This window comes from Buteo buteo, chromosome 11, assembly GCF_964188355.1.
Source record: "Buteo buteo chromosome 11, bButBut1.hap1.1, whole genome shotgun sequence".
NCBI lineage: Eukaryota > Metazoa > Chordata > Aves > Accipitriformes > Accipitridae > Buteo > Buteo buteo.
In genome coordinates, this window is record NC_134181.1 from 32,603,296 (window position 1) to 32,616,952 (window position 13,657).

The 13,657-nt window shown below is 39.1% G+C and overlaps 1 protein-coding gene across 1 annotated transcript in view; it reads left to right on the top strand.

Moving 5' to 3' along the window:
• TMEM132B (transmembrane protein 132B) overlaps positions 1–12,679 on the top strand; it is a 259,623-nt gene extending 246,944 nt beyond the window's left edge. The window contains exons 7-9 of the mRNA XM_075041445.1: positions 7,596–7,869; positions 9,281–9,472; positions 10,737–12,679. Coding sequence (XP_074897546.1) covers positions 7,596–7,869; positions 9,281–9,472; positions 10,737–11,891 — 1,621 coding nt within the window. The 3' untranslated portion in view covers positions 11,892–12,679. The remainder of the gene's footprint in view (positions 1–7,595; positions 7,870–9,280; positions 9,473–10,736) is intronic.
• The last annotated feature ends 978 nt before the right edge of the window (positions 12,680–13,657 follow it).

The window sequence follows — 13,657 nt, forward strand, 5'->3', positions numbered from 1 at the left end:
GATTATTCAGTCTGTGTACAGATGCACTGTACAGCAGACCTGGCTGAAGCATTACTTAGCAAATCTGAATTAGGCAAAACACCACTTACGCTCCTGTTAAAGACTATATTCTGATGAACGGATTCTACTAGGATAAATGTGGATAGGGAAAAAAGGAGGGGGAAGGGGGCAGGGATTTTGAGCTCTGTTCCCATCATTCCCTACTGCAAATACTCATTCTAGAATAACCATCATTTGGACAATTTGCAAGGTTAAGAACTTCCAGGAACACTGCTATATTGGTGGATTTCAGGCTAAGTTGAAAAATAGTACTGGAGAACAAGGCATGACACCAGCTCAGATTTATAACACAGTGAAAAAGGATTTCTGGCAGCAGTAACTGTAGCGCTAAACACTGTGGCAGTTCTAGCTAAAGCACTCGATTTGCCCAGGAGAACATCTCAGCTATTGAAGAGCCTTAAAGAGCCCAAACAGACAGCAGTGGAGTAGAATTATCTAACGCTTTATGAGGGCATAAAACCAAGAGTAAGAGGACACAATTTACAGGATACTCAGATAATGAGCTCCAAAGAAGGGGACTGACTTACTTACCTCTTGGCTGTGTGGACAATTTTTCTGGTTATGACAGAAGAGGAGGTGAGGATCTGGCACAAGAGAAATCTGTGTGTTTGCTTCAGTGATGAAGGCAAAGTTGCCATTTGTGGCAGGAAGAGATTTGCTAGGTGAGGAATGAACATATGCCAGCTGCTTAAAGTTTCACTTACTTAACTTACCTTCTTCTGCCTGTAATGTGCCTAGTGCTGTAACACTCCCTTAGGCACAGCTCCTACTAAAACCAGTGGGGATTTTGCTGAGTAAATGGCTGCAAGATTAGGCTGTTGATGTTTATTATAGGAGTAAACTTTCAGCAGCAAGCTCAGTGAGTTAGACATTCAACTGTGGTTAACGGTCGTGGACATTCTGACTTTAAACCCATTACACACAGTGCTGGAAATTTACCCCCTGGTGTCTAGTTCTGATTTATTTGGCCAGCTGAAATAAAGATAATGGTCTGAGAGTCTGCTCTGTTTGCAAGCTGGCAAGCGGTGTGAGTTTGCTGCTGTTCAGATTGCATCTGAACTGCTGGCACATCTTCAGCAAGCATTTCCCTTGAAGGGTGGAAGAGAAAGTATGGACACTGCATTATTCCCCAGAATTGCAGCTGGTAGCTTATGACATTGTGTGTCAGCAGCCCATGCCTGTGTGAACGGGAAGGGTTTCAACTAGAAATAAATTATCTCTTGTTTTATGGAACATTCATGTGGATATTTTTTTTAACTTTGGGGGGGTATTCTAAATCAATAGGCAGTCTAGGACTAGCATTAGTTGTGCTCACTCTGACGTTTCCTTTGTACTTAAGGTTTTTACATTTCCTTTATTTTTAGATTTGGGTGGGGTTTACCTGAGATTTAGTGGCTTTTCCTTTTGTTTTTTGGGTTTTTTTTTTTAATTTTTCTCTTTAATTTTTAACATGCTTATGCCTCCATCTCCTTCATAGCTACATGTTTCCCAATATCCTAAACATGGGGGAGTTTTTATGATGAGTTTTTACATGGTGACCTGAAGCACACAAGCCATTCAGACTACAGTCAGAAGCTGCAGGATGGTTTCCTGAATCCTCATTCAGTGATACAGCCAGAAGGCCACATTGGCTTATTCTGAACAATGCTTCAGCCTGTAATTCTTCACAGTGCCTGCCCAGGATGTATAATACAGTGTTAGTGCTGTACAGTGAGAAGGTTGTCTTGTGTGATACCTGAGAACAGGTCTGAAAGAGAGAGAGGAGAGTGCTTTAATCTTTTATAAAAAAAACAAAATCCAAGTGTTTCCCAGCAGGTGTGGTAGCCATAGCATTGTATTGCTTCAATTTCATTTTCATGTAAGAGCCAGTATTTGCAATTTGCATGAGATTTTTGATATCTGTCCTTAAAGGAAACTAATTTGAAAAGAAGAGGGTGTCTAACTCATGGATTATTTCGACAGTCCCTGCCAACAGGCTTAGGCAGTCTTAAATTTAGGTTCAGTCGCACATGGCCCACAGATCAACTGAAACTATATCACTGTCCTCAGATTTAGTCATGGGAGCACTGTAATGTGTCTTCTTCATTCTTCACCTCACCACAGACAAAACAATCTTCTACTCCCCTCCTGTCCACTTAGGGTTGGTATCTTCACACCGCTCCCTTGTCTTCTTGGCAAGAGCTAAACATTGCTATAAAGTAATTCATCAATACACAGAAGGTAAAATTTTTGAGCATTTCTTACAGGGATTGTGCAGAGATGCTTCAGCAACCTCCAAACATTCCTTCATCTCCTCTGGCTCCCCCACTGCCTCATTCCCACACGCTCAGCATGGCCATGCTGGTTCAGTTGTCTGAGGGGCTGAGCCAGATGGCAAAATATAACGCGGTTTACAATAATCTTTTAAAGGTTTTTATTGGTGCTGTCGACAAAAGAAATGCTTGTGGAAGTACTGCCTCAGCATGGCTGTTCTTCATCTGAATATAGCTGCTTCTTTTTCAGACCTGAAAAAATGTTTATATGCCCCAAATCACATCTGTTCTTTCCCATGATGTTTGTTGACCTAATAAAATTTATTGCTTCTCCCTGTAAACCCTGTCATGTTTGTAATTGTAAAATACATGTGATTACAGACATGTTTGCTTACCTAACTTCTTGAATAATTTGCACAAAGCAATGAAAAAGACAGGGTCTTTACAAAAATTTTACAAATGCCACTTGCCTAGCTCAGTTAGAACTGTGTTGGTTTTCACCTGGTCTGAACGGCTGTGAGAGCAGGAACTTGCTAGAGGACCAGAAAGAAAAAACAGGCTGCTTTTATGCCAGAAACTAGAAAAAAAAATAGACTCCCCTATGTAAGAGCAGTAATACAATTTATCAGGTCAGTCTGCAAACATATGGCAAACCTTTAATATTATCCAAAGGAGAATCCAGAGGAGAACTTGATCTGTGGTATGTGCTACTGCAGATAGGAAGAGCCTCCCTTTCCAGATGAAAGTCAGCTCCATGGATCAACTCATGACTAATGCATGGTACGCGGTCCTTGAACTAGCATGGGCTAACAGAGACTCTACTGCTGCAATGGGCTGCAAAAAAATCCACAATCTCAGCAAACAAAAGGTGTATATTTAAATTAAAGTCAAATATTAGAGTGTAGAAGAGGTCCAGGCAGACTCTGCTAGTCTAACAAGAACATTTATTTTGATTCCTCATGTATCTGCAAAATAATTGCCGCCGCCTTGAAGTTCCTGCAGTAGCTCTATGCACATACATTTACATAGGATGAGTGGCTTCAGCTTGCATTAATAGGAATTGCATGGCTAAAGTCTCACAGAACAACCTGGAAATTTAATTTAACTAAATATTTGCAACTGGGATAGCACAGTGTTTTCACGAGGCTCCCAAGGAGGCAGACATCACACAGTATGACTCCAGCATGTGCTTCCGTATCAGGCACATACTCTACTGGACTTTTACCAGCATCTGGCCTTACTGAAAAAAGCTGATAAAGCCATTACTAAGTCATGGTGACTGCAAACCTCTGAGTAGCATAAACCTTCAAAACCTACAAAACAGAGTTAAGCCAGACATGGTGCTTATGAATGGCAGTCTGGTGAACTAATGGTTAATCAGGTGGTAGCTCTGCTTTGGTCCTGTCCAGTACTAGAGGCAAAAGCAGGAAAGTTAGCATAAGTTAAATGCAGGAAAAAAGTAAACGGCTTTAGTTAAACCTCTGTGTGAGTGCAGCCACTCAGAAATAAAGCCGTAGTTTAAGGTGAATTAACTGAAACTGGATTCAAACCATTCCATTTGTAAATAACATCATCTGCATAAAGCTTGGACACACTGTAAATTCACTCCTTTAGTTATTTGACTTTAATGTCCTATGGAGATAAGGCCATAGAGATTTTTGTTAATAGGCAGACTGTATTTTCAAGATCTGTAAAAATTGCATTTCTTCTTGAACTGTGAGTGGAGCTACGTGCAACTTTTAGTTCTGTAGCTTCCACTAAATCAACTTCTAGTGGCTTGTATTTTGTATCCAAAATAGATCTTTTTTTCAATTGGGGTGTTGCAAATGTTTTTTAAATACATGACTCTTTTTAATGAGTATTTCAAATTCAAAACCAGCAAAACTGATTTCTTTAGGGTTTTTTTAACAGGAAATTAGCATCTGGCTCAAGAACATGATGCCTGGTTTGAGAGTGGTGCAAATTAAGAGAGACATATTTAAACTGCTCACAGACAGTGTCTATAATATAAAGTTGACATCACTGATTAGATCAGTCCTAGCAGGCACCCTTGTAACAAACAGGGCTGCTGGTTTAACTCAGCTCTCTGGCAAAGGCTTTCTCTGTGTGAAATGTGAATTAAATGTAGTTCTGGCAACCTTGGTTCACTCCAGAAAAGCAAAAAATCTTCCAAGCAAGTTTGCCAAGCAGCAAGAAACAGGATAAGGATTCTGAGAGATATCCAGGGCTAACCATGGACATGACCAAGGGGAAAAAAAACCACAATATGCAGCAATAGCTTTTATTCATAAGGACATGTCTTAGAAAATGAGCTTACTGCTTAATAAAGGATTTTAAGCCTACTGAAAACACTGTAACAAGAAGTTTAAGGCTCTAAAGGGAACTATGCAGTTCAGTGGATCTCAAACATTTTGTTGCACCCATGGAGACAAAATACTGAAATGTTCTTACTAACTGAATCATGGATTTGTGGCTTTGAAGTGGAAATGGTTATCATTTGTTTAAAAAACAGAAAGAACTTGAGTTGGTACCTGTAAAGCAGACTTGCAAAGCTTGTATTGAAAATTCAAACACCTCTCTTTTTACTTGGCGCTGACATAAGAAAGTGCCTTGCCCATTCCATGGTTTAGGGATGCTTTTCTGGTGTTCCACATTTGCATGCAATAGAAACCATGTATTTCTAAGGAGAAGTATACAAACACCTATAAATGTTTCTGTAATGAAATGGAGCCCTTACCTTTGTTTGTTAGAGATACCATAAGGAAAGAGTTGGACTTGAATCATCTTTTTGTAGTTGGTAGTACTGGCTGCCCATACAGTCTCAAGCCTGGTAATAAGGGCAGGAGTGCTCCCTCTGTGCCCTTATGCAACGCTCCTTATCTCTGGCCATTCTTCCCACGACTCACATTTATGAGCTGTATGGGACTGGGGCTGAAGAATTCTTTCCCTCAAAGTTGTTTTGAATATATTTCCTTTTGAACAGTCCAGTAGTCTAAAGTTTTAAACAGTGAAAGTAGAAATAAATAAGCACAGAGATAGATATGAATAACAGTAGCACATTGGATCTGAGTAAAACATCTGGTTATGTAACAGAAACAGAAACCAGAGCTGTGTAAAAAAATATTAAGTCAGCATCAATGTTGAACCTGTGAACGTTTTTCTTCAAGCCACACTGGTTCTGTGTCTCTCTTCCCATAAGAAAACTGGTTCCCACTGGTTCTGTGGCTCTTTTCCCCCAAATCCCATAAGTACTTCTTACCTGAATAGCTTCTGCGCATTTTTCTCCAATTCTGCATGGGTACTAAAGTTACTGTCTGTATTACTAAAAGAATGTCAAATCCCAAAAACTCAGAGGTGAACCTGGTTTTCCTAAAGTCTGAGATTATTCAGAGCTAGGTTATGGTTTAGATGAGCTGAAGAGGGTCAGAATACAAGAATAAATTGGAAGTGGGAACATTAAGGAGTTCATAAACTCTTTTATAGCATTATAAAGCCAAGACCAATCTAAATAGGCATGGATCATGTAAGCTCTATGAATATTCCCCTCCTAGTACTTTCCTTGCGGCTGTTTTGCTGACCGGCTGGCTTCAGCTCATAGTCCAGATTGACACTTGTGTTGGGAAGGAGAGAACAATTGAAAGTTTCCCTGAAATACCCAGCTTGTCTAATTCTGTAAGACTAATTTCTTTGTGTAATGTAATCCCTATTTTAGGATCCTGTTTTTTTCTTAACAATTTAGTGGTTATTTAATGATGCTTCATTCAGCGACTAATGATGGACACTGTTATTTTACACAAACAAACCCAAAAAGCCTGTACCAAATACCATTTACTTGAGGCCGAATATATATATTCAGCTAAGAAGTGATGCATTGAAAATGTATTTCCAGTGTATTAGATTCTGTAACACCAGGACTTTCTATCATTTTGAAGAGCACAAGGGCTTTTCTTAGATATGTTTTCAGCTTGCTGTTTGCCACCTTTGTCATAAAACAATTTATAACAAAAGCAATTCTGTTTTATAATAGTTTTTCATAGCTGGTATTTCAAGGGAGAAGATAAAGGAACACAGTAAACACAAAACTACTTCCCAAAATACTGTGAAAAATAAGAAGCTTACCCTGTATTTCCCACCCTGGCTATAGAGCTGGCTTCAAGCTCAATAAATAAGTAAAGGAGGAAGGCAAATTATTTCTGAGCAATGAATTCCACAGCATGGGGGCATAATGAGTAGAAGTGTGACCACCTAGTGCTTAATACCTGACTTGAAAGAGGTAAGAGAATCCATGTGTTTGTCTGAAGGAATAAACAATAGCAAAAAAAAAAAAAAAGATAACCGATGGGAAACTGCATTTTAAACCAGACAAAATTCTGTGAGGTGCGACAGCACTGCTATCATGTACAAATCACTGTGATGCCTTATATAAGGTTTATGGAAAGCTGTTACATTGTCACAGGTTGTATTTTGCAAGGGGGACAGCTAGTTAGAAAATGTGAAAGAAAGTGTGTTTAATGCTGCCATTGTTTCTGTGGGGTGAGAAGTAGTCTTAACAGCCTGGCATGGTGTAATCTGAGTAACTGGTGTCCTGAGTGGCAATTTAAGTTTTTTGGAAGCCTCATGTGGTCATTACATGACTAAATATACCAGACACTTGCATGAACTGTATGAGAGTTAAGGTGAAATCATGTTATATTTCTCAAATGCAGAGGGCTTAATAAACCTATGAGATAGAGATGTGGGATAAGGTGGGGCAGCATTACCTCAGCAGGGAATCCCAAATGTGTTACAATGGTTTTGAAGAGATAAGCACAGTGTTACAAATGTTATGGGAACAGGTGGAGAAAAGGATGTTAAAACATCTCCCATGCCTTCTGAGCTGCTACAGGGGTTTGTTCCAGAACTGCCCTCTCATAAACATTTCATGCTGCTTTCCTTAGCCCTCTGCGAGATTTGACTGCTGCTTGGAGACACGGTGAACAAGCGGTGGTTCCATGGAAATCTCAGCAATGGCAGACGTATTTTCAAGTTGCTGGGAGGTCCCACTCAAACAAAGAATTCCCTAACAGAAATGACAGTAGCTTTTAAATCGTGCAGCACCAAAAAGCTGTACAAGCATCTTGCCCAGATTTAGTAACCTACACATCCAAAATCTGGTTTCCTATTTCTCACACAGCAGCAGATGATGATAACATTAATCAAATTGAAAATACCATGCAACTGAAGCTCTGCAGTGTTGTAGGGAGATCGTGGCAATACAGATAACAAACCTGGATCTATTTACAGGCCTACCCGTGACAGTGAGGATGAAGAGGATGATGAGAAAAAAGGAAAAGGTTGTACCCTCCAGTATCAGCATGCCATGGTGCGAGTCCTCACACAGTTTGTAGCTGAATCCTCTGAGTTTGGAGGCCACTTGACCTATATGCTAGGCTCTGAGTGGCAGTTTGACATCACTGACCTTGTGACTGATTTCATGAAGGTAGAAGAGCCCAAGATTGCTAAGCTTCAAGATGGCCGAGTTCTGGTTGGTCGTGAGCATGGCATCACCACAGTCCAGGTATAGCCTAAGATGTATCTGCAGCTTCCATAGAGAGAGTTCTGGATGCACACACACAATGGCTAGTTAGCTTAGAAAATTAATTGCTCTCCGAAAAAAACAAGCTGCAAAAAATTTACATGCTAAACATAAAAGGAAGTTTGAATGGGGTTTCATTTTTTGCTGGTTGTCACTTCCATAAAATACCTTTAGGTGAAACTTAAGGGATTTATCCATGTTAATGTGACTAGCAACACAATGAGATTTTCTGAACAGTGAAACAGGTTACATGATGCACACAACTAGCTTCTTTTAATTTAAGTGGGACCTTCTGAATCTAACAGTTGGGAAATTTTACCAAAGAAAGATCTGCATGCATCTTTATGTGCTTAAACTGTCTTTGAAAAATTAGTCCCTTTATGTTCACAAAATGAAACACAAAAAATGGACACAAAAATAATCTTCAGACATCTTTCAGGGTGTTCGTGTTCACCACCTGTTATCTCTATCTAACTTCACGCATATTTCTTAATCAAAATAAAGGAATACAAGCATTGGGGCTGCTCTTATTAACGGCAAGCATCCATACGTTCCAGTCACACTAAGTTTCCTTTGTAGTCAACACAAAGAAACCAGTACTTTTAGGGCTCAGCTCCTTTCAGCCTAAAACAAACATCACAAAGAGGTCAAGGGATTTCTGCCCTTAAAATGTCTCTTTCATCCCAGTGACTATAAAAGAGCAGAAGGCAGCTAGCTCCAAAGCAGGTAGCTACGCTTTCTCATGTTAGTTTAGACAAATCACACCGCAAATATTTTGGGCTTGAACCAGCTGTTTCTGGCATCAGTAGAAAGACAACTGTCTCCTTCTGAGCATGTTAGAAACAAGGTCTTAGAGCAAACTGACGGGACAATTTTGGCATTGAAAAATGCAGACAGGCACCCCATGGGATTTTCAAAGTCCCCTTTTGCAAATCTCACTTTCATTTCATTCAGGTCTTCTGTCCCTATAAAGGCATTAGGCCAAGTTCCTATCAGCCAGGCTTTGTACACTTATTTATTCCCTTATTAAGTTTCAGCATTAATCAGTGTCTTACACTATGTCTTGTGCTATACTGCATTCATAGGAGGTTCTATAGACCACACAAAAATGACTTTTTTTTTTGGAAAACAAATCTGTTTAGTTTAATCTATGCTCCATTGTTGAGATGAAGCTGCAATTTGAAGTGATTGGTTGTTTTATTAAATTATTTTTGTAAATAAAGTAATTTAGCAGCAAATGAGTGTAATGTCTTGGGGGAAACATCAATTATAGCTTACACATGGGTGTGACAAACCAAGATTAATCCAAAGTGTTATGCCGATTAGAGTCTAATCTTGCTTTACAACACCATTAGTTGCTGTTTCATGCAAGGCATTTGCTTTCTCTTTCAAGGTTCTGTCACCTCTTTCCGATTCCATCTTGGCAGAGAAGACGGTGATAGTTCTAGATGACCGTGTAACCATTACAGATCTAGGAGTACAACTAGTTTCAGGCTTGTCCCTCTCCTTACAAATCAGCAAAGGAAATAAGAGAGCTATCGTTTCTACCACCTCTGCGTATGATATCCTTCATACTCCGAAACAGGTATGATCCAAAATAGTATATAGAATTAATTTAACTGTTTACTGTGCTTTGTCAGAAGCTAGAGAAAAGCTACCTGCTGTAAATTTTAGACAGCACATACAGCGTATGACTTGGAAAAGCAGTAACTTCACATAGTAAAGGCTGTTCATCTTACTGACCAGCTTCTACAGGTGCAAACACCCATACAGAATGACCGTTAAACTCTTCGGAGCTAGTTTGGAGACATGCGCTGCAGAGGGAGAGTGATAGACACGTCTGTGCATGCATAATGCTGTAGAAAGCATGTATGTGCCACTCAAGACAATTCTTCTATGGGAAAATACAGCTTAGCTATGGAAGCAGAGGTAGAAACCCCATGCCTTAATAGTCTCACTAAGTTAGTTCAGCCAAAAGGACTTTTGGCTGCATGTACAGAAGTTTACATGATCTGCATTGCTGAAATGTGATGAGTTCGTGCTTACTTTGAACTGTATAATCTGAGGAATTAAATAGCTTTCGATGAGACCACAGAATAAATCACATATATCTTTTTTATTTTATTTATTATAGAATTGAGACTCTTCTATCACTAGAAAAAGTGTAACTAGCAATTTGCAGTAAGAAGACAAATTGTTTTGGTCAAAACATCCTTAAAAATGGCGGTTTTGTGAGTGTTTCTATAGTTCCCAGAAAAGACTACAATCACTTTTGTATATTTCACATAATCTTGTATATTTGAAAGCATGACAGAAAATTTAAAATATTGCATTGAGATGTGTTCTTAACCAAGTTTGTTTCAATGGGCTGAATGAGATCACCATTCTGACACATAAGAGCTCTGCACATTGTATTAAATATGGCATTAGAACTGCAGTATTACAGAAACTCCCCATTATAGGTCCTCTATAAAATTAATTAACCAGGACTTCGGAAACATGATAATTTTCATCATGAGGCCCTGGCATTCAAAAGAGGCTTCTCACTTCAGACTGAAAAAAAAAATTGTCAATTTTTTTTTGTCAGCACCTTTTATTAAATTTAGATTACTACGTCTTTGATAGTTCCTGAAGATGAGATAAATGCCCAAGTGGTCTAGAGAACACAAATCTGCAAGAGGAAAATGGGAAGCAGAGTAGACGTTTTGATTTTCTTTTTTTAAAAAACAAAATAAACTGAAGTTAAACTGTGTATTTATTTTGCCAATGTCAAACAGACTTAAACAACTGAGTGTCTATGTGCTCTCTTACCTTTCACACATTTTTTTTCTCATCCTCTCTCCCCCCAGGAAGCCATAGTCAGTGCTTGGATTTTGTTCAGTGATGGGTCAGTGACGCCATTAGATATCTATGACTCCAAGGACTTCTCGATCACCATCACTTCACTGGATGAGATGGTAGTGTCTGCGCACCAAAACCTTCAGTCCAAATGGCCTGGGATAGTGGCGGAAGGGGATGGGCAAGGACCTCTGATTAAAATTGAAATGGTCATCAGTGAGCCATGTCAGAAGACTAAGCGGAAGAGCATTCTCGCTGTTGGGAAAGGAAGTGTCAAAGTGAAGTTTGGTCAAAAAGATTCTGACCAAAAAGGAACGACTAATGACATTGATGATATGGATAGAGATTTTAAAAGCCATGCAAGCAATTCTATAGAGAAACCTGCAGAACAAGAGAGGACAGCACAAGAATGGTCCAAAAACCATGAGGACACATCCAGTCATGAGGACAATGCAAACAAAAGCACAACTTTCATATCTCCCATTGATCAGGAGTCCCTGGAGGATGGCCAGCTCCAAAATAACCCAACTGCCTTCACAGGTTTCCCTGCGCAAGTAGAAATACCAGGAGAAAACAATCCCAGTGATCTCACATTGACTTCAAGAGGATTAACAGATTTGGAGATTGGCATGTATGCCCTGCTGTGTGTTTTCTGCTTAGCAATCTTGGTCTTTTTGATTAACTGCGTGGCATTTGCTTGGAAGTACAGGCATAAAAGGTTTGCTGTGAGTGAGCAAGGCAACATCCCCCACTCCCATGATTGGGTCTGGCTTGGAAATGAGGTTGAACTGCTGGAAAACCCAGTTGACATTTCGCTCCCGTCAGAGGAGTGCACTACCATGATTGACAGAGGAATGCAGTTTGAAGAAAGCAACTTTCTCCTTAATGGGAGTTCTCAGAAGACTCTTCATAATCATATCCTCAGATCTTCTGAGTACCTTTGTGAAAAAGAAGTTAAAAGTGAACCTATAAATCCTTCTGGGCCAAAGCAGAAGCGAGTAAAGTTCACTTCATACACAACAATACTGCCGGAGGATGGGGGCCCCTACACCAACTCAATTCTGTTTGACAGTGATGATAATATTAAATGGGTATGCCAAGATATGAATCTTGGTGATTCCAAGGAACTTAGGGACTATATGGAAAGACTGCAAGACAATATGTAAAACTACTTTCTTATGTTTGTAATCACCTTTATGCCTTCTGTTTATGGATGGTGGAGCAGTCAGTCCAGTCAGCAATAGGAACAAGACAGTCCAACCTTGGAGTTACTGAGATGATAACCTGATATCACTGAGCAGGTACAAGAGGCTGGCTGAGTTAAACCTGTTTCACCACAAACCAGGATGTGCCCCTAAAACAGCTACCTGTAGGTGTTGGAGGTGTCACACATGATGGCTGTTTTTGTATACTGCCTGGTACTAGCAAAATGCTAATACAACTACGCTCAGACTCAGAGGAGACTTCATTTGTTTGTCATCTCATGATAAATGGTAAATCAGAAAACAAAGGGATATTTGTTTGCATTGATTTTTCTAGTCGTCGTCCTTTGTATAAAGCACAGTGGACATTTCTTGCTTACAGCCTGAAATGAGGCTTACATTAAAAGGGATCTGAATGAATCTAATTTTATTGCCTATGTGCAATGCAGCCAAGTAGTCTTATTATTTTTTACAGATATAAAAACCCCCATGTGGTTAATTTAATTTCTTCTCCTATTGTTTATGAATTTTATTTGACTTAGGGACCATTAAATATTTTCTTTAAGGGTTTGGAGTTTTTTTTTTTGGTTGTACCAAAGTGTAGTACAGTAATATTTATAATGATTTAGGTTTTCTATTCATCTGCATCAGCCCCTAGAGATACCTCCTTCATCACTGATTATCTTTCTCCTTTCCATATGGGTATGTGGGTCATTAGTATTTGAAAACATAGGAAGGTATTAGGACTCTTACTGGGAAAGGGTTGTATCTTCTTACAGGGAACTGTAAATACAATAATAAACCCTGGAAAATAAAAATCAAGGAGTAGCCCTGGGTTTACTTTTGTCATTGCTAATAAGAAAAAGTAACCTACAACAAAACAGCACATTACTTCAAGGGAAAATGCTTTGCTGAAACAGCAGCTTGGTTGACAAGACACATTGTTATCAGAATGAGAAAGTCAAATGTGGTACTGAAATGCATAGAATAGGAAGGAAATTTCCTAGCAAATAATAAGCAAAAGCTTGGAGTCACTGTTACTCTGTACTAATTAATACACTGATGGTAGAGTTTAGCAGGACAAAGAAGTCCATGCTCAATGGCTAATGCCCCAGACCTTGTCTAAAACATCTCTGACCATAAGGCCGTTAAAGAGAAAAAGAAGAAGGAAAGAAAAGACACACTGGGCACATTATGAAGTGACTATTCCCAATATTAACAAGGAAAATGTGCTGGAAATTCAACGCTGCCATTTCATATGCATTAGATGTATTTTTTTACTGAAGGATGACTGAAATAAGTTGAAAATTACAGTTAGAAAAAAACCTGAATCTACGTAATACTTAACAGAAACAATAAAGCACATGTTCTTGTGATGGATCCTGTGCAATAAACACAAGATCCAAGTTACAACTGCCTTACATACTGTAGTTCCCATCTTTCAGGTAGATCAAGATAGGATTTGAATTTTATAATTCAGTTCTGATATTAGAACAGAGCAGACAACCCTAACTATGGGAAATCCTGCATTTGGATCCTAATCCACAATGAGGAACATTTTAATATAACTACTGCAAAATACGAGAATTTTAATGGTGAGACTAGAAAGTGAGGACACCAGGCTTATATAAGTAAGTGATGAGAGACTTATGTTTGCTGGCACTGAACTGCATAGTGAGGGGATGGCATCTGTTATAATCTAATTTTAAGTAGAGAAAATAATGGAGCAC